The 19,022-nt window shown below is 46.5% G+C and overlaps 1 protein-coding gene across 8 annotated transcripts in view; it reads right to left on the reverse strand.

The window, feature by feature from the left end:
- The window catches only part of GPR161 (G protein-coupled receptor 161), a 51,177-nt gene that overhangs the window by 12,742 nt on the left and 19,413 nt on the right, over nucleotides 1–19,022 (reverse strand). For 4 of the 8 annotated variants that reach the window (XM_004464190.5, XM_004464191.5, XM_058310083.2 and 1 more), the window contains exons 2-3: nucleotides 13,143–13,560; nucleotides 4,217–4,941 (exon numbers count right to left, since the gene is read on the reverse strand). In XM_004464190.5, the coding sequence (XP_004464247.2) occupies nucleotides 4,217–4,941; nucleotides 13,143–13,560 (1,143 nt within the window). Of the gene's footprint in view, nucleotides 1–4,216; nucleotides 4,942–13,142; nucleotides 16,392–19,022 lie in introns of all 8 variants that reach the window. The other 4 variants (XM_071207561.1, XM_058310081.2, XM_058310082.2 and 1 more) reach the window with 1 other exon arrangement.

Here is a 19,022-nt window from a genome sequence, read left to right on the forward strand (position 1 = left end):
CCCAGTGGTTAGGGCGTCCGTCTACCACACGGGAGGTCCACGGTTCAAACCCGGGGCCTCCTTGACCCGTGTGCAGCTGGCCCATGCGCAGTGCTGACGTGCGCAAGGAGTGCCGCGCCAAGCAGGGGTGTCCCCCATGCAGGGGAGCCCCACGCGCAAGGAGCACGCCCTGTAAGGAGAGCCACCCAGCGCGAAAGAAAGTGCGGCCTGCCCAGGAATGGCGCCGCACACACGGGGAGCTGACACAACAAGATGCCACAAGAAAAACAAACACAGATTCCCATGCCGCGGACAACAACAGAAGCGGACAAAGAAGAATACGCAGCCAATAGACACAGAGAACAGACAACCGGGGCAAGGGGGGAGGGGAGAGAAATAAATAAATAAATCTTTTTTAAAAGTTGAGAAAATAATGGATCCATGCAAAAAGGAGCCAGAGTCTACAAAAAAGGAAAGGAACATGGAATAGCAACAACAACAACAAAAAGAGCTCCCAGAAATGATCACACAAAAAGTCAGACTTCTTAGGTCTCCCAAGGAAGATCTACTGCCTAGTAGATTTAATGACCTCCCATAAAGACAGCCCTGTATTCTCTTACAATACACTCGGCGATAGAAGGCCCTCTTTTGTTTTATCCAAATTCTTCCAAGCATGCACGACGTGACATAACATACTTTTTTTCCCCTGGAGCCAAGCTGGAAAGGATGGTGGAATGAAGGGCAGGATACGACAGCTCAAAGCAGGCCTCTCTCAGAACTTCTGTTCCATTAAAAATTTTTTTGTAATAATATATTTTTTATTTATTTTTAAAAGATACATAGATCACACAAAATGTTTCATTAAATTTGGGAATCCACCTTTGCAAAGGGCCTCACAGTGCTCTTTGGGATCAGATAGGATCCCGAACACCTCCCCTGCCCATGACCATTCCCGCCCCACCCCAACTCCATTCCCAAGAAGCAAGGCCAGAACCTGAATGACTCGGCAGGAAGCCTGAGTTGGAGCCTGGTGGGGGGCGGGGATCCACTGAAGCAAAGTGGGTTTATCTTGGGCTGTGGTGAAAGCCAGGAATATGCCCTGGTCTCCACCAGTGGGAGGATCACCCAAGCCAGAGCACTGTGCTCAGCCAAAAGGCCAGGAAACAGGGCGGCCAGGGGACCGCTCTCTATTCTGCGTTTATCCAGTCTTCCATGAAGAGTGGGAGCAGTTTACCCTGAGAGTTTCCACATGAACACACAATATTTCTATTGGGCTGAGCCCAGCCCAAACCCTTTTACAAATAAAAAGGAAAAAAAATCAAGGAAAAGGGACTGGCCCAGGGAACAGTTTTGTGACCCTCCAAAAGCCTGCCAAGGCTAGAAGAGTTATCACTGCCTTCTAGAGGCAAAAAGAAGAGCCGCAAGGTTCTGGTGGTGAAGCAGGCCCTTTGAAGTCATGGGAAGACCTCAAAGTGCCACCAGGAGGCTGACAGGGAAAAGCAAGGCAGGAAAAATCAAAGGCCCCAGAGTCGCCCTTTCCTCCCTCAAGCCTCCAAGCAGGATCCAAGCGGCGTTTTCCATCCCCCATTACAGGAGCTTCGTTCACCAGCCCCCAGGGACAGCTCCGTTTGGAGAGGCTGCTGCCCTCCTGCCCTGCCCATGCCACCTTCCAAGTCTGACCTGGGGCTTGGGGCCTGGACTCTTCTGCCCTGTCTGGAGTGAAGGGTCAGGACCTGCTGGTGGAAGAGCTGCTGGAGGAGCTGGTTCTCCTCAAGGAAGAGCTGCTGGAGGAGCTCGTTCTCCTCAAGGCCCCTTCTTTGCTCCGACTGCATGCAGTCACCTGTCAGCTTTGGATTTGTGGTTTGGCATCCTAAAACCAAACATAAGCATCTGGCTCACCTTGCAGCACTAGAAGTCAATGTCCACTCCAGGGCTGACTGGTGCACCATGAGGTAGCATAGCCTGGCAACCTGCAGGTAGCCTAAGATCTAAATTCCTAAGTGATCTCTCCCCATGGGAATATGAGGAGACCTCACAAGCAGAAGGTATTTTGGTAGCTCAGTAGAAGCTGGCACTCCAGGGAAACTCTGAGCATTTGTACTTCAGTTTGGGACTAACACAATGAGAAAAACAAAATTCATTGACTGCTTTGCCTGAAGTCAGTTATGTATTATGTAAGATGAAATACACAACATGACAACTTGTCTATAAAACTCCTGGCAACACAGAGTCAGCTGGGAAGCTCCAGATATTTGTGGAATTCCACTTTTCATTTGCTCATAAGGACCGTTTAGACAACTTTGTAATTCCACTTACTAATTTACTTGGCCAAAACTTTGCAAGGGCCCGTACAAATGGAGAGCAGTAAAACCAAGCCATTTCCTGCTGTCTTTGCAATGGATCATATCACCTTTCTTATCCCCTTGCCAATGCTAAGTATGTGGGTTCTCAGAGGGTGAAGGAGATGGCCCATGAGCAGGAGAAGCAGATTTGGGTTTACGAAGTGACTGCAGATCAATGTCATGCACAAAGAGGGCATTAGAGACCAGGGTTTGGTCAGCTCTGGCTTATATAGAGGGGCCAGGGACTAGAGGTGAATGCCAGAATTCTCCTTCCTAAACAGAAAGGCAATCACTGCTCCTGGAATAAACAACGTGGGGCGTGGACCCAGGATGGGGCACCATGTTCTGCTTTGTTTCCAAGACTCTTATGGACACTGCTGACCCCCTGGGGACCAGGACCTTTAGGGAAGATGAAACAGATTCCATCCCTGGGGAATGCTGACAACTCGGAACCTATCATCCCACAAGCTCTTCAACGCAAAAGTATCCCACAAGCCTGCTTCTCCCTAAATGAGGATGAGACTGCCAGCTGCTGTGGTCTTGCCAACTCAAACCACAGCTGGTGTTTTTCTGCCTGTTCCCAAAGCCTCATGGACTCTTCCTAGGATAATCACAAGTGACTTACAGACAATCTCAGCCCAAAAAGCAGATGTTTCTTTTTGTTCTATCTGTTCTCTTCTCTTCCATTCTATTTCCTCATTTTCTCCCTCATTCTTAACTTCATTTGAAATAGAAAACATCTACTATTTTTTGCCTAGAAGATGAGCGATTTTACAGACTCTGAACAAGTAAATTCATCACTGGAATGAAACCAAACCCTGAATGTACTCCTGGCCCCCAACTCATACTTGGAAACATGGGCCTGCAAGTAGCAGGGGGTGGGATGTCAGTAGTTAAAATACGGTGGTTTATGGAGGTTTTTCCTCCTGTGATCAAAGAAACATCCAAGACTTCTTTCCTGTCTCAAATAACACTCGATTAGTCCATAAAATACATCAGTGATTTGTCTTAATTGCCACATGGGAAGGATCTTTTATCCTCACTACCACTGACTATCCATGATAATTAGGAATTGTTTTTTCTTTGACAATTTGTCTAAAGTCATCAGGCAAGAGGTTAGAACTACAGACTGAGCTGGCTCTTTCACAAGTGTGATCTGCTAAGTGCTGCCAAAATCTCTCTTCCAAACCTACCCTCCAACTAGAGAAATTCCTCTGGGTCTGACCAACAGTGGCGGGACTGACTCCAGAAACCTGTTAGCACCAAATCAGCCATCAGCTGGGGGAGCACTTACTCAGGAAAAGCAGAGCTATTTCAACTGGAGGCGGGGACTGAGGTTTGGCAGTGGCTCACGCTGAATTACCAGGGACAACATGAAGAAACCCTGACCTTTGAGGAAAGGTGCTCCAGGTGGCATATGTTTGAGGAAGAGGAAGAGGCTGGATGAGCAGCTGAGATGGAGAGGGAGTGCTGAAAAGAGAACACTAAAAGGGAAGGGTTGGCCATGGAGAAGAGGGAGCCTGGTTCAAACTTAGGATTCTTTTTTCTCTAGTACAGAAATAACTATAATCCTGAGGCCAGTGGATCATGGTGGGTTAATGAAAAACAGTTTTCTGAATTGTGATGTCTCCTACCTAATTCTTTTGGGATGCACTTTAGGGGGGTTAAGCTGGCCTCCTTATCAGTTTGCTCTTAAGCTGCTCAACTCTGGGAAACTGCTAGACAATCACAGTGGACACCCGGGATGTTCTTTCTCCACGGAAACCTGTGCTTTGAACCCTAAGCCTCTGTCAGTCTGAAAACCCACCCAACCACACGTCAGAGCAGCTGACAGGACTGTACGCTACGCCTACCTTCGGGGTGGGTGTCCCTTTCCTGACAAGTGCCCCTGTTACCTGTGATCCTGTTGGAAATGCTGAAGAGCCTGGACGTCCTCTGTCGCTGAACAAAAGGCTCCCGGTAATATCGGTCCCCAAAGCACATGCCCAGTAGCTCCTTGCGAACTGTCTTGTTCCAGAGTCCATAGATGAGGGGGTGGCAGATGGCACTGGTGAAGGAGAGCCACGTGGCCCACGTCTCCAGGGTCGGGGAGACATAGTTCTTCCCCCAGAGGGCCTCGGAGGTGATGACGACCATGTAGGGGCCCCAGGTGACCATGAAGGCACCGATGACCACCAGAATGGTGATGAGGGCTTTGCACTGGTTGGCCGAGTAGACCACACCCTGGAAGGTGCTCCTCCTGCTGCCTGAGGACGAGGTGGAGGTGCTCGAATTTTTCCTCCCACTCCTCTGTGCATCCTCCTCGACGATGACCACAGAGCCACAGTGCACCTTGCGGGCCTTGACCCTGGCCACGCGGAAGATGAAGCCATAGCACACCAGCATGACCACGAAGGGCAACAGGGCACACCAGATCTGCCAGAAGGCTGTGTAGCCAGGCTCCCGGTGCCAGGCAGCCACACACATCCACTTGAACTCGTCAAATTCCACCGAGGACCAACCAAACAAGGGTGGCAGGCAGCCAACGAGCGAGTGAAGCCAGATGTAGACGAGGGCCATGACCGCCCGGTTCCCCGTGATCTTCATGGGGTACACCATGGGGTAGAGGACGGCATAGTAGCTAGAGAAGGGATGGAAGGAAGAGAGAAGAGAGAAGTCAAAAGGGAGTGAGCACTAACCAGGGATGGGCACCCACTGCCTTCTGGTGAGGGAGTGCTGCTGAATTTCTCTTGTCCGACTCAGCCATGGGCACAGTGCTTCTAAAAGCAGCATCTCCACCTCTCCCCAGACAAGCCATACACCGTACTGCATTCACGGTTCTGTAGGACTCTTCATCAAGGATGGGCTGCAGGTTGGGAAGAACACAGAGCTCAGGCAGTCCTGTTTCCAAGTCGCCCTGCGAGGGCACACCCATAACTGGGGATGTAGCTAGTCTTCAGGCATCTGCACGATTAGGCCAGATCACCTCTGCTATTGCTGATATTAATCCATTGAGATCAGTTTTCAGGGGATCAGTGAGAACCAGAATCATGTCTAAAGGCAATGGGTTCATCCAGTCAATGAACATTTACTGAGGGCCTGCTGTGTGCCAATCGCTGTGCTAGATACTGGGAATACAGGTGAGACCTGAGGGAAGATAGACATGTTAGCAGGCTGTGAGAGCCTGGGGCAGTAAGGGCTACATTGACTCCTCGCAACAACTTTAAGCAGTGGGTACCACTGCCAGCCTCATTTTCCAGGAGAGGGAATGAAAACAGACAACAGTTAAATAACCCGCCCTGATAGGCAGAAGAAACCAGCTATAAGCCCAGCCAGTCTGACTCTACGGTTCCCGGGGCACATGCCTAGGAATTCCTCAGAAACCACGTTGCTCCAGAGTCCACAGAGCAGGAGACGGCTCTTGACCCCTCCACTCTGCTCTGAAGGAGGCAGGCCTAGGGTGCTGCTGAGTCAAACTGGCAGGACACCTGATCTAGACCGGAGGTGAAGGCAGGCTTCCCGGAGGAGGTGACACACAGATGTAAAACACCAGGAGGCGCTGGCCCAGGACCAGCCTGGGCAGAAAGCTGGGCTGGCGCTGGTGAGGCGTCAACATGGAAGGGAGCACGGGCCCAGCGGCCGAGGGTGGAGTTCCAGGTGGGGTGAGACGTGAAGCCACGCAGGGGAGCCGAGCCCCAGGCCCGCAGCGCCTGGCCAGCCTGGCTAACCGTGGGGCTGAGCGTAAATCACCACCCGCCCACACGGGCTCTTCATCCGTGTTTAAATGACCAGGACATTGTCCTGAGGGCCCCGAGTGGAAAGACAGGGGTGCCAGGCAGGGTGTACAAAGAGACTGTGGCTCCGGACCTCACACACCCCCTGCCAAGCTGCCGCCTCCACTGGTCCTCTTCAGGTCACCCCTGGGCACCAGCGGCTTAGGACGGGGGCCCCGGGCCTGAGCAGCCGCGGGCTGACTGGGCAGACTCTCCGAGAGGCTGCCTCCTCGGACCACACCCTTTTTCAGGGTCTTCCTAATCCGGGGTGAGCCCGGGGCTGCTCAGGTCTAGGGCTGCACGCGAGGCCACCATCTAGCCTGGAAAGAGGGAGTTCCGGGGCGTGTGCCCCGAGCAGAGGCTCGCCCCGTTTTGGTGTGGATTACAGCACAGTGCATGACGACCCGGGGTAGCGCCTCACTATTACCCTAGTCTGCCTCTCACAACGGCCATGAGGCCAGTGGGAGAAGCCCGTCTTTGGAGTGGGAGATCCCTGGGTTCAGGTGGTGGCTCTGCTCTTGCCTGGCTGTGTGACCCTGGGTCACTGACCTAACCTCTCAGCGCTTCAGCTCCTTCATCTCTAATATGGGATCATAGTACCTGCATCACAGGTCTGCTCCAAGGACGAAAAGAGAAAGAGTGTGCAAAAGGCCTGAGTAGCACTTTGATATATTTATGAATTCCAAAAATAGATACTGGATTATGTTTGTAAACTGGTCTGCACCTGGGTGTGATTAAGTAATGATTAGGGCTTTCATTGGGCCACGGCAGTAGGGCTTTGTGTCCCTGCCCTTTGGTGGGTGGGGACTCAAAGACAAAAGGCATGGCAAAGGACAGAGCTGGAGCTTTCTGATGCTGGAGTTTTGATGCTGGAGTCTTGAGCTGGAGCCCCGGAAGTAAGCACACAGAGGAGCTTGGTTGTGAGGAGAAAGAAGCAAGCCCTGAGAAGAGAGGAACCCAGGAAGCCTGAACCCTGGCAGACGTTGGCAGCCATCTTGCTCCAACACATGGCAAAAACTTTGGTAAGGGAAGTAACTTATGCTTCATGGCCTGGTATCTGTAAGCTCCAACCCCAAATAAATACCCTTTATAAAAACCAACCAATTTTTTGGTATTTTGCATCAGCACCCCTTTGGCTGACTAATCCAGCCTGATATAAGTCTCCCCTTTCAAAGGCCTGTCCATCACCTCTCCCCTTCCTCCATGGTCACAGAATCTCCTCAGCGTTCACGCTCCTGCACCACCGCCATGACCCACCAGGGCCACTGGGTCCTCTCAAAGCCCCAGAACGAGCCAAGCCATTACGGTGGTCTCCTTCTCCTTGCCAAGTGACGCTGAGACAGAGGGAAGTGTGCCAGGGTGCGATTACAGGGCATGCCCAGAAAGGCTTCCTTCACTTTTCATCTTCTCTCCACCCCTTTAAAAGAATGCACAGGTGCCCCAACCTCAGACATCTTAGGTCAGAGAGTACAGCTGCACGTGGGAGGCCAGGCCTGGTCCCTGCTCCAGGGTCATAAAAACGATCATTATGATTAACAAGCTGTCCTCTGCAAGACATCCTTCTGACTATTCTCAACACAAAGTTCTCAATATTACAATTATTTTATGCTAAAACTTCTCCTTTCCTGTAACAAGTGGTATTTATATCACTCACTGGCTAAGATTCTGGTGTGGGTAGTTTCAATGTACATGAGAGTGGTTTATCCCAGCAGAGTCCTGGGGCAGCTGACCCAGTGCCTCTGTCCTATCGGGACACACAGACAGGGGCGCTGGGAACTGGCTCCTGAGGGGTGAGCTGCCACACATGTCCATGCCCTCTAGTGCTGGCTTTATTTTTAGTTCCTTTTGGTTTTCATTGGTAAAAGGTATATACATTGAGAAGCACAAATCCATACCTCAGTCAAAATATGGAATATTCCCACATCTCCCTACAAAAAACTGGGGTTATGTTTTCTCAACCACAGATTGAAAACCCCATTTTTAAAACTTTGGTCTCTTTAAGGCCCTAGTTGAAGGTTCAAAGGAAAACAGAGAACAAAAGCAACTCCCTATTTCTGTGTGCGTTAATACAGGCCAAAAGAGTTCTTTTGCAGTCTCTGTGCTTTTAACTGTCTGCTGAGACTCTTGATCTTTCCTCTAACAATTCATTTTTAGATGTGAGCCCAGGCACGATCTCTTGGTCCCCTAAAAGGCTTTCGTGATGTCACGCGTAACTTTGAAAAGTTTAATGCTCTCAGGGGTTCCAGGTGCTCAGCTTTCTTGCCACAAGACCAGGTACTTTGCTAACAACCTGTTTTCAACCACGAACAAAACAGAAGCCGCTGTAGCTACCTCAGGGTGGACTTTGGTTGAACAGCCTCCTAAAAGCACCAATGCTCCTCTTCCCATGACTAGCTGGCCCACAATTCTGGACTACTGTCTTTTATCAAAACGCTCTTTTCACAACTAGAGTTACATTCACCACAGTGTGGCATGAAAATATGAGAAATATTTTAAACGGATCCAGTGTTCTAGCAGCTTCACAGCTCAGCTAGAGCCAACCATCTTACTGACTTATCCGTAGCAAAACTCTTCATAGGTCTAAGGACCATCCCCAGCTGGCCCTTTTTCCACTTGGCTGCACTGTAATGTTTTTTTTAGGAGGTACCAGGGATTGAACCCAGGATAGGAACATGGGAAGCAGGCGCTCAACCACTGAGCTACATCGCTCCCCAAGGAGAGTTGGTTTGTTGTTCTGTTGTTTTTTTCAGGAGGTACTGGGGATCGAATCCCATACCTCATGCATGGGAAGCAGACGCTCAACCACTTGAGGTACATCCATTCCCCAGGCCTGTTGTAAGTTAAATGGTGAATTTCCCTCCAGTCAGCTATTCTTTTTATATTCTCCTTTGCTCTCTCTTCACAGGACTACAAGCTGAAGTCTTTTGGCTCATCTGTCCAGCCAGTTTGATTACTTTAGCTAGGGTTCTCAACCGGGGGGAATTCTGTCCCCCTGGGAGATCTGACTGTGTTTAGAGACATTTTGGGTTGTCAAAAGTAGGAGGGAGCTAGTGGTATTTAGGAAGTAGAGGTCCAGGATGCTGCTAAACATCCTACAATGCACAGGGCAGTCTCCCACAATGAAGAATTATCCAGTTCAAAATGTCAATCACGCAAAAGGTGAGAAACCCTGAGCTAAGCTACCTGGTTGTTGGGCTCGACTGGCAGCACTGCCTTTACGGTATTGCATGATGAGGCCCAGGCTCTGGCACCTCAGAACTGGGGGAAGTTACCTACTGCCAGTGTGTGACTTTTGTCAAGTACACCGAGGGCCTCAGAAGTTCACTTTGCTCATTGGTAAAATGGGGGCTAGTAGGGTTGTTAGGATTCGCTGAGATTAATGTTCAAAAAAGGCGTAATGCAGTGCCTGGCATGTGACACATTTTAAGTAAGCTGATGACCTCTGCCATATTTTTCTTCTTCTTTTTTCTACTTCCTTAACAATGCTCTCATCTCTTTCCTCTATTCCCCTCTCTCCACTCTACTTCTCTCTTCTTCACTTACTACTTTCTTTTTTCCCTTTCTCTCTCTTTCTCTATTTTTCTCTCTCTCTCATACACACACACACACACCCCACACACACAAACAAATTCCATCTTTATGTTTCCAAACTAGAGAACGGAATATGTGACCACTAAACTTACTAACATCATGTGAAACTAATTCCCTGGGATTAAGGAAGCAAGGGAAGCAGTGTATAAATATCTGGTCATATGGGATCTTTGCTAAGAACATGATCAAATTAGCTGGTCCAGTCAATTTGTTTTTAAGCCGCATGAATGACCAATAACCAAAAATAAATTTCATCCGCCGTTAAAATATGTGAAGACACCAAATCTTATAGGAGTCTACATATTGTAGTCACCAAACAACTGTGAATCCATCTTGTTTTGCTTGCGGGAGGAAATAAAATATTTTCTAAAGATAGCCAGGCCTGGATAACTTGCCATGACAGTGAGACAGGAGTCCTTTCTTGACAAACGGCTTTGTCACTGGGTGACTCTGTGGGGCAAGGCTGGCACTGCCTGGGCTGAAGGGATGAATCTGGTGCCAGTTTGCTCACTCAAATCCCATCTCCCGCCCTTTCTGGTGGACTCCAGCTGTGTCAGGCGCCGTGCCCTACAGCACATTCCCCAGGCATTTTCACCAACTTCTGTCTTGCTGCCTCCTCTGCATTCCCAAGGGCCTTATACACACTGGCATCATAGACTTATCACAAGGTCCTCGTATTATCTGACCATCTGTCTATCTCTTCTGCACTGTGAATTTCTTAGCATCTGGTCATCTTTTTCACCTCTACACTCCTAGCGACAACCACAGTGTCAAGGTCGTCAATACAGTTTATACTAAATAAATGAATACATGGAGGCTGGTCCTCGAGTCCGGAGGGCCATTTCCTCCTCTTACATACACGTGAGATCCTCCTCACTGTTTAGGACTTAGCTCAAATGCCACCTTTCCCTGAAGCATCCTCTCCTCTGCCCATCAGAAGTGACAATCACTGTGTGTATGTGAGAGAGAGAGAGAGAGAGCGAGAGCGCTGTCTATGGCTGCTTTTTGGCTTTGTCTCAACATCAGCGCTCACATGCCAGCCTCTTGGTGAGCAGGGTCTGTGTTCTGGTCTGGCTTGAGCCTGCCCTCCTAAGGATTTAGCATAGGGTCTTTCATAGAGTAGACATTTAACAAAGGTTTCCAATACGAAAGAATAAGGCACAGAAAGTGGGAAACTCTCCCTTAGATGGTGCATTTTGATGACAAGATTTCCGGATTTGTCATGCTTGCTGGTGAAAAATCTCATGCTGGCTTATCTAGATCCCAGATACAAACAATTTACAGCCTCTTTGAGACGCAACCGATGGCTAGCACCATTTACCAGCATCCACACATAGCTAGCTCTGTGAGAGGCACTTAAAGACCAGCCCCCCATCTCTGCCCTTGAGGGGTTTATCCACACTCCATGATCCACAGGACTCAGGAACCAGGAAGGGATATTCAAAAATCAAATGATTTCTAAAACAGGATTTAAAACAACAATAAGAGCCTATTCCTTCCCACAGCCAACAAAATTTCAATTACTTTTAAAAATATAAATAGTCTTGGCAAGATACTGAGAAATGGCTGCTAGAGTAATGTGTACAACCTTCTGAAGAGCAAACTGCCTTTTAGATCTCAAGAATCTTGAAACTGTCCTTATTCTTACTGAAAACACAGCAATTCCAAAGCAGTAATGTTCCTCAAGTGCTATTTGTAATAGTAAGTTATTTGAAACCACCAACCACCTATTGGACATTATTAATGTCCAATAATAGGGAACTATAAAAATAAATTATAGTACATCCATAGCAAGGAAAGCCACCTGACCTTTAAAACTCATGTTCTCAAAGAACATTTGTAGGCGTGAGAAAATGTTCAAGACCACTTGTTATGTGAAAAAAGCAGGTCACAAAACCCTATGTGCAATGAGCCTAATAAAAAAAGGACGATATGCAAATAAACAACACTGGAGGCAAATATCCTAAAAGCATGAACAGCAGTTGCTTCTGATTGGTATAATTATGGGCATTTATTTCATCCTTAGTATTTTCTGTTTTACTTTTATCACTGGGGAAAAAACAATATTTTAAAGAGGTTAACTGATTAGTTTTGACCGATTATTTCATTCATTCTACATTGACCACTGAGCCACAGGGAGCCAGCAAGATTCCAGTCTTGGGCTGGGTGTGACTGAGGACAAGGAACACAAGGAATATTCCTTCAGAAGCTCCTCGCTGAGGCCCATGCTCCAGACGGACAATCCAGCTACCACAATCAGCTGACCAACTGATGGTCCAAAGGAGTTTGAGGGCTCCCTGCAGGACAATATTCCTGATGGACTACTCTGTGTCCTTTCTGACTTCATTGCTAGCTCCCCGTCTCCAATTTCTGGTAAGTCACAGGGCACAAGCTGTCCCCCTTGGAGTTGTCCGGGGTGGTGCTGCAGGGACAATTGCCGGACACTGTATGTCCTCCCAGGGCCCACTGGATGGAACGTGGGAGAGTGTGGGCTATGGTGTGGACCACAGGCCATGGGGTGTAGCGATGCCCGGAGATGTACTCACCAGATGCAATGGATGTGTCAGGATGATGGGGGGGAGTGTTACTGTGGGGGGAGTGATGGGGTGGGGGCGGTGGGGGTGAATGGGGACCTCATATTTTTTTAATGTAATATTTTTTTAAAAATCAATAAATTGGGTAGAATTTGAAAAAAAAAAGAAGAAGCTGTCCCCCGCCCTCACGAAGACCAGCCCTTGATGAATAAAGTAACCATCGGCACAATCCTAACCAACCAGATGAATACTCAGCTTGGACACCAGCCACAAAAGCCTGTGAGGCTTCAGCAACTAAATCTGACAGTACGATGCAGGAATCTAAAAAAATCCCCTAGATATAGATGAGGGACATCAGGAATGCCACTTCTTACAATTTCAGCCAGCTTCCCGGAGGGAAGAAGCAGCCCAGATATTTTAAAGGATGCACAGTCTCTCCCAGGTGCCACCAGCTTTATTCCCTGTGTTGTCTTCCCTCCTAATGCACCTTCACTAGGGAGAAGCAAGGGTGTTTTATTTGGGCTCCATCATTCAAGTTCTGGCGAAAACCAAAGCAACACAGAGCAGGCAGCATGTTGGGAAAGAAAGAGAAGAGCACTGGAAGATCCAGACCTGATGCCTATACTCAGATACTTCACCTTCCTCAGCTTCTGTTTGTTCAACTGTAAACTGAGAATTGGAAGCTTCTAAAACATTTTTTTAAGCAATGGAACATCTTTAAAAAAACAAAAGCCGTTCTACACAATGCAGGTCAGATCACAGTGGAGGAGCTCTGGTTGGAGGGATGGAAACGGCAGAGCTCAGCCCTCTCCCCCTCCCTGGCAGAAGGCCCTGACACTCACCCAAGAACTGAGAGTCTGAAAGTCCCTGGCCTAGATGACGTCTCAGGTGCCCCTCACACACACTCCCCAGTTCTCCACACCGTCACGCTGAGGGAAGCTTACCGGTCGATGGCAATGACCCCGAGGGTGAGCATGCTGGCGGAGCTGATGAGCAGGTAGAGCAGGGCGGAGAAGTTGCACCAGACCACACCGAAGATCCATTCCCTGCGAATGGAGCTGGTCACCACGAATGGCAGCACCAGAACGGACAGCAGGAAGTTGGACAGGGTCAGGCTGAAGACGAACTTGTTGCTGAGGGTGAGGAGGTAGGACTTCTTGTACAAGGTGACCACGACGACCAGGTTGCCCAGGCAGACAAAAATGGTGATGATGATGATGGCAATGAACTCGGTGACGATGACGCCCCCTGCACCGCCCACCTCCTCAGTGAGGTTCCTCAGCTCCTTCCCGTGGCCGAGGGAGGAGTTGAGGCTCATGGTCAGCGCGCCTCGGCGTGGGGTGAGCAGCGCATGCTGGACGACTGGAAAAACAAGGCAAGACGAGGAGACAGAAGAGCCGTCAAATCAGGAGGCTGAGGGAAACGGACTTGGCCCAGTGGTTAGGGCGACCGTCTACCACATGGGAGGTCCGCGGTTCAAACCCCGGGCCTCCTTGACCCGTGTGGAGCTGGCCCATGCGCAGTGCTGATGCTCACAAGGAGTGCCCTGCCACGCAGGGGTGTCCCCCGCGTAGGGGAGCCCCACGCGCAAGGAGTGTGCCCCATAAGGAGAGCCGCCCAGCGCGAAAGAAAGTGCAGCCTGCCCAGGAATGGCGCCGCTCACACTTCCAGTGCCGCTGACGACAACAGAAGCGGACAAAGAAACAAGACGCAGCAAATAGACACAGAGAACAGACAACCGGGGGAGGGGAGGAATTAAATAAATAAATAGATCTTAAAAAAAAAAAAAATCAGGAGGCTGAGAGGGGTAAAGTCACCCAGCTAGTCAGCAAGTCCTGGCCAGCCTTGCCCCCTCGGGCTCTACAGAAGGGGCTTCTTTTCTACCACCAATTCTGTGTGTGGCTTGCTGTGTCCCCTGGAACAAGGTTTCTTCCCTTCTAGGGCACCCAATCCCTTTTCCTAGGGTCAGGGGTCCAAAACTTTTCATGAGCTTAAGAAGGACCAGTTCAAAAAGCTGATTCGTGGGCTCCACCACTAGAGATTCTGATCCCAGAGATCGGAGGGGCTGCCTAGGCATCTGCATTTTCAAGCCAGCTCAACTCGTCTCCCACGACGGACACTTTGTGGACTCCACTTTTAGACCCTTGTTACTCACTGTGGCCCCTTACCCAGCATCCCCTGGGAGGTTACTGGAGATTCAGACTCTCAGACCCCACCTCTGATTTACAGAATCAAAATCTGCATTTTAACCCCAATCCCCAGGCAATGCACATGCATGTTAAACTTCAGCTGTGAGATGATCACAGGAACTATTCTGACTTTCCAGAGCAGGGCTTAATCAAGTACAACTCATTCAGAGGCACCACTATTGCTCTCATCAGACACGGTGAGGGAGGGCAAGGATCCAAAGACTAATTATAAATGGGTAAATGGAGGCCCAGTTTGAGATCTTGGCCCGCAGTCACCATTCTCAATAAGGTGCAGTTCCCGCTTGCAAAAAACTGGCTCGAGATTTTGGCTAAAATTCAAAGTTGACACATTTTAACATTAAATCCTTCAGACTAATGTTTCTCCAAAATTTCTAGTCTACATTAGTCAGCCAAAAAAATCCCACAGATCACTTCCCCACCTGCTCTTATTCCTCACAGAGGACGCCAGCGAGGAAGGAAAGACGGCTTTCTATGAGCCAGAAGACAAAAACCCAGTGCCTAAATCGCCTACACGTGGCAGGAAAACCTTCCCCGCACCATTCTGGTGACCCGTCCCCTCCAAACACCTTTGGCCATGGGGAACTTGTGGGGTGAGAAGGCGGCTCTTCCCTATATGGGAAATCCTAAATGCTGATCAGAAAGCTTCCCTTTACAGTGAGCCCAACTGTGCTGTACATAAGAACCCCAATCATAGGCCTGCTCTGTTGAGCAGCACCAAATAATTCTGCTCCCTCTTCCACTTGACAGCCTTCAAATACTTCAAAACAGGACTTGTTTTCCCTTCTCCAGATTATATCAGTTCCTGATCCTTTTTTACTCTACGGTTTCCATACACTGCACTAATTCAGCCTCCTTGCTTTGAACCTGCTCATGTGTGCTATGACCATCTTGATGTGGGGTCCTCAAAACTAGACATATCAATGTAGATATGGTCCACTGGGTATCAAACCCTAAAAGGCAATTCCCTCCTTCTACTATTCACTCTAAGACTGCATTCTAAAAAAAATTTAAAAATTAAAAAAAAAAAAAGACTGCCTCCTTTTGGCAACTGTATTATCTTGTTGAGCTCATATAAATATGTGGTCAACTAAAATTCCAAGTTTATATATATATGCATTTCTGTGAAGGCAGGTGTTCCCCAATTTTGAACTTATTAAATGAATGTTTTTAAGCTTAAGTGTAAGACATTATTTCTATTAAATTTTATTCTGTGCATTTTGGCTCATATTTCCAGGCTGCTAAAATATTCTGAATTCTGAGTCAGTCATGCAATACATATAAGTTATTCCAGCATTGTGCCATGAATGTACTTTATAAGAATGCCTTCTGTGTCTGTCTTTGCAAGGTTATTTCTGGTTTTTGTCTTTATTTGGCGAGTACTAGTTTTTGTTAACTTTTATAAGTAAATTATTCATTGGTATCTCTGAATAAAATTTCTATATAAGCATATTATTCTTGAGTTAACTGAACAGCCATTTATATAATATAACTTGGTACTTAAGAAAATGGACTTTGAGTCAGTCAGACAAATGGCAAACTTGGAGAAAATATTTACAATTTATATCACAGATAAGGAACAAATCATCTTAATTTATGAAGAACTCCTAAAACCTGAGAGAAAAAAGATGAAAAAGGACATAGAAGAATGGGTAAAAAAAAATTCACAAAAAAAGATATACCAGGGAAGCGGACTTGGCCCAATGGATAGGGCGTCCGTCTACCACATGGGAGGTCCACGGTTCAAACCCTGGGCCTCCTTGACCCGTGTGGAGCTGGCCCACGTGCAGTGCTGATGCCGCAAGGAGTGCCCTGCCATGCAGGGGTGTCCCTGCATAAGGGAGACCCATGTACAAGGGGTGCGCCCTGTAAGGAAAGCCGCCCATGCGAAAGAAAGTGCAGCCTGCCCAAGAATGGCGCCACACACACAGAGAGCTGACACAGCAAGATGATGCAACAAAAAAGAGACACAGATTCCCAGTGCCACTGATAAGATAGAAGTTGTCACAGAAGAATATACAGTGAATGGACACAGAGAGTAGACAACAGGGGGGTTGGGGGTGATGGGGAGAGGAAAAAAAAAAAAGATATACCAGTGTTACTTAAACATATGAAAAGATGCTCAATTTCTTTCAAGATAAGAGAAATACACACTAAAGCCATAGTGAAATACCATTTCTTTCCTTTCAGAAAAGCAAAATTTCAAAAGTTTGACAGCATTCTCTACTGGCAAGGCTGTGGGAAAACAGGCACTCTCCTATACTCTAAGTGGGAATGCAAAATGGTACACAGCTATGGAGGCAAATTTGGCAATAGCTAACAAAACTATGTATACATTTACCCTTTGACCCAGCAATTCTATTTCTAGGTAGTTATCCTGAAGGCACAAGTTCATAATATTAAATAATAGATGGACAAGGCCATTTTATTCATAGAGGCATTAGTTGTAAAAAAATAATTTGGAAGTGAAAATAGGAATCCACATATACACATACATACATAAAAAATATATTTAATTATTTATGAAAAAGAAACACAGAGAAAATAAACCAGAAACTAAGATAGGAAGTATAATTTCTCTAAGTATTTTTTATGGCTTTAACCTTTGAACCATGTAAACATTTTACACAGTCCAAAAGTAAAGCTAAATCAAATGAAAAGAGCACAGTTTAAAATTGAATGCAAACAGAAAAAAATAATCTTAACTATATCAAATGATAATATAACCATACAGAAAAATGAATTAATTAGCTTATAAACACAGTACTTTGCATACTCTTAATGGTATATATTCTAAGAACAAAAGAGCTACTAAATTTACTTAGCAGGTTAGATGTTGGTAACGGTATTGTAATTCTCAACTATTTCCAGTGTAGAGACACAGAGGAAACTATTGATGTTGGTAACCAAGGTTCTTACTATGGGAGAGGAGATAAAGAAAATATGGAATAGAGGAAGGAGAGGAAGAACCATGTAGTGTTAGTTATTGGAGGTATCAGGATGAATTCATTATTCAATACAAACATAAAGATAGGTCTAAGGAAATTACCCAGAATGCAGTTGGAAAGATTAGGAAATTGAAAATATGAAATAAAATTCAAGATACATGAAGGACAGGATGAGAAAGTCCAACATATGTTCAACAGAAATGGAAGGAAAAAAGAGCAGAGAGAATGGTGGTAGCAGACACTGGTGAGTGCCTACCCAGCACCCATTCCCAGTTTATTTCCTTACTGGCTGACTTCTGACTTTGTTCTGGTGTCCAACCTTCCCCCAAATTAATGAGAAAGGGTTGATCCTTTCCCTAGAGTTCTGAGATCTAGATCCTTACTGTTCTAAGTCAATCATTGCGTTCCCTTTCTCTTTGCAATTCTGGCAAAGAGGAAAGAGAAGTATGGGAGAAGTTCCTAGGATCTCAAACAGAAACTAGGAAGAGAAATCCCTCTTCTTAACGGCCCTAACAACAAAGAGAGTCTCAAACTGCAGCAATCATCTTGAGACACTGAGGGTGCTGGACCAACATGCTGAACATAGCAAAGAAGAAAAGGTGGATCCTTGAATTGATGAGTTGACAAATCTTGAAGTCACCTTCCTCCTGGCTTCTAGTTACATGAAGTAATACATTTTTTAAAAATTATTTTTAAGCTATTTTGAGTTGGGTTTTCTGTTACTTAAGCCAAAACATTCCAAAATCCTGCACTGGAATTGGTATACTATTTTAAAAGGTATTGTTAAACATTTTCTATAATTAAGAACATATGAGTGCCCAGACTAAAAGAGCACATCAGGTTCTAAGACTAAGTCAAAATAAGTTTATACCAAGGCACATCTTAATACAAATGGCAAGAACTAAGAATGCAGAGAAAGTAATAAAAGCAAATTTGTCTGTAAAGGAATAACTATTAGATAAACAGCAGACTCTTCAAAGGAAAAACACAGAAGCTAGAAAACAGTGGAATAATATCTTCAAAGTCCTAAGGAAAAAAAGAACTGTTGTCCTAAAGTTATATAATATCACTGAGGAGAGAGGACCACATATACTTCTAAGACAAAGCCTGAAAATTGACTAATGACCCCTCATTGAATGACCTATTTAAAGATATCTTTCATGAAGAAGGAAACTGAATACAGAGATAAGGGTTAGGGTACAAGAGCCAACAGTTAGAAAAGAAATTGGTAAATACGGAGAAAATCTAAATAAGAACTAAAAACACTGAAATTTAAATTTAAAAAGTAAAATATCAACAACACACATGAAAATGGCTAATTTGAGGACTTTAAAAACGAGCTAAAACTAAAACACTAAGCAAAATGGAAGCTCTTCAAGGCATGACTGAAGGAAAATATTCTAAGTTAGAGTGTACTCTGGGCAGAGACTTTAATTACAGTTGTTTCCCCACCATCTGGACAAGTGCCTGACACACAGCAGGTACTTGACTTATTTGTTGACGAATGACTAGCTTCAAAACTTTGGCATTAGTAAGCTAAAGATGTTTTTAACATTATAAAGGTAACCACTAAAAGGATAAAAATAAGATGCAAAACTTCCAATCCAGGAGATGGGAGAGGGTAGGGAGTGGAATAAAGTACTTCTTGACCTCATTCCTCTCCAGCGGC

Source organism: Dasypus novemcinctus, chromosome 13 (genome assembly GCF_030445035.2).
Source record: "Dasypus novemcinctus isolate mDasNov1 chromosome 13, mDasNov1.1.hap2, whole genome shotgun sequence".
Taxonomy (NCBI): domain Eukaryota; kingdom Metazoa; phylum Chordata; class Mammalia; order Cingulata; family Dasypodidae; genus Dasypus; species Dasypus novemcinctus.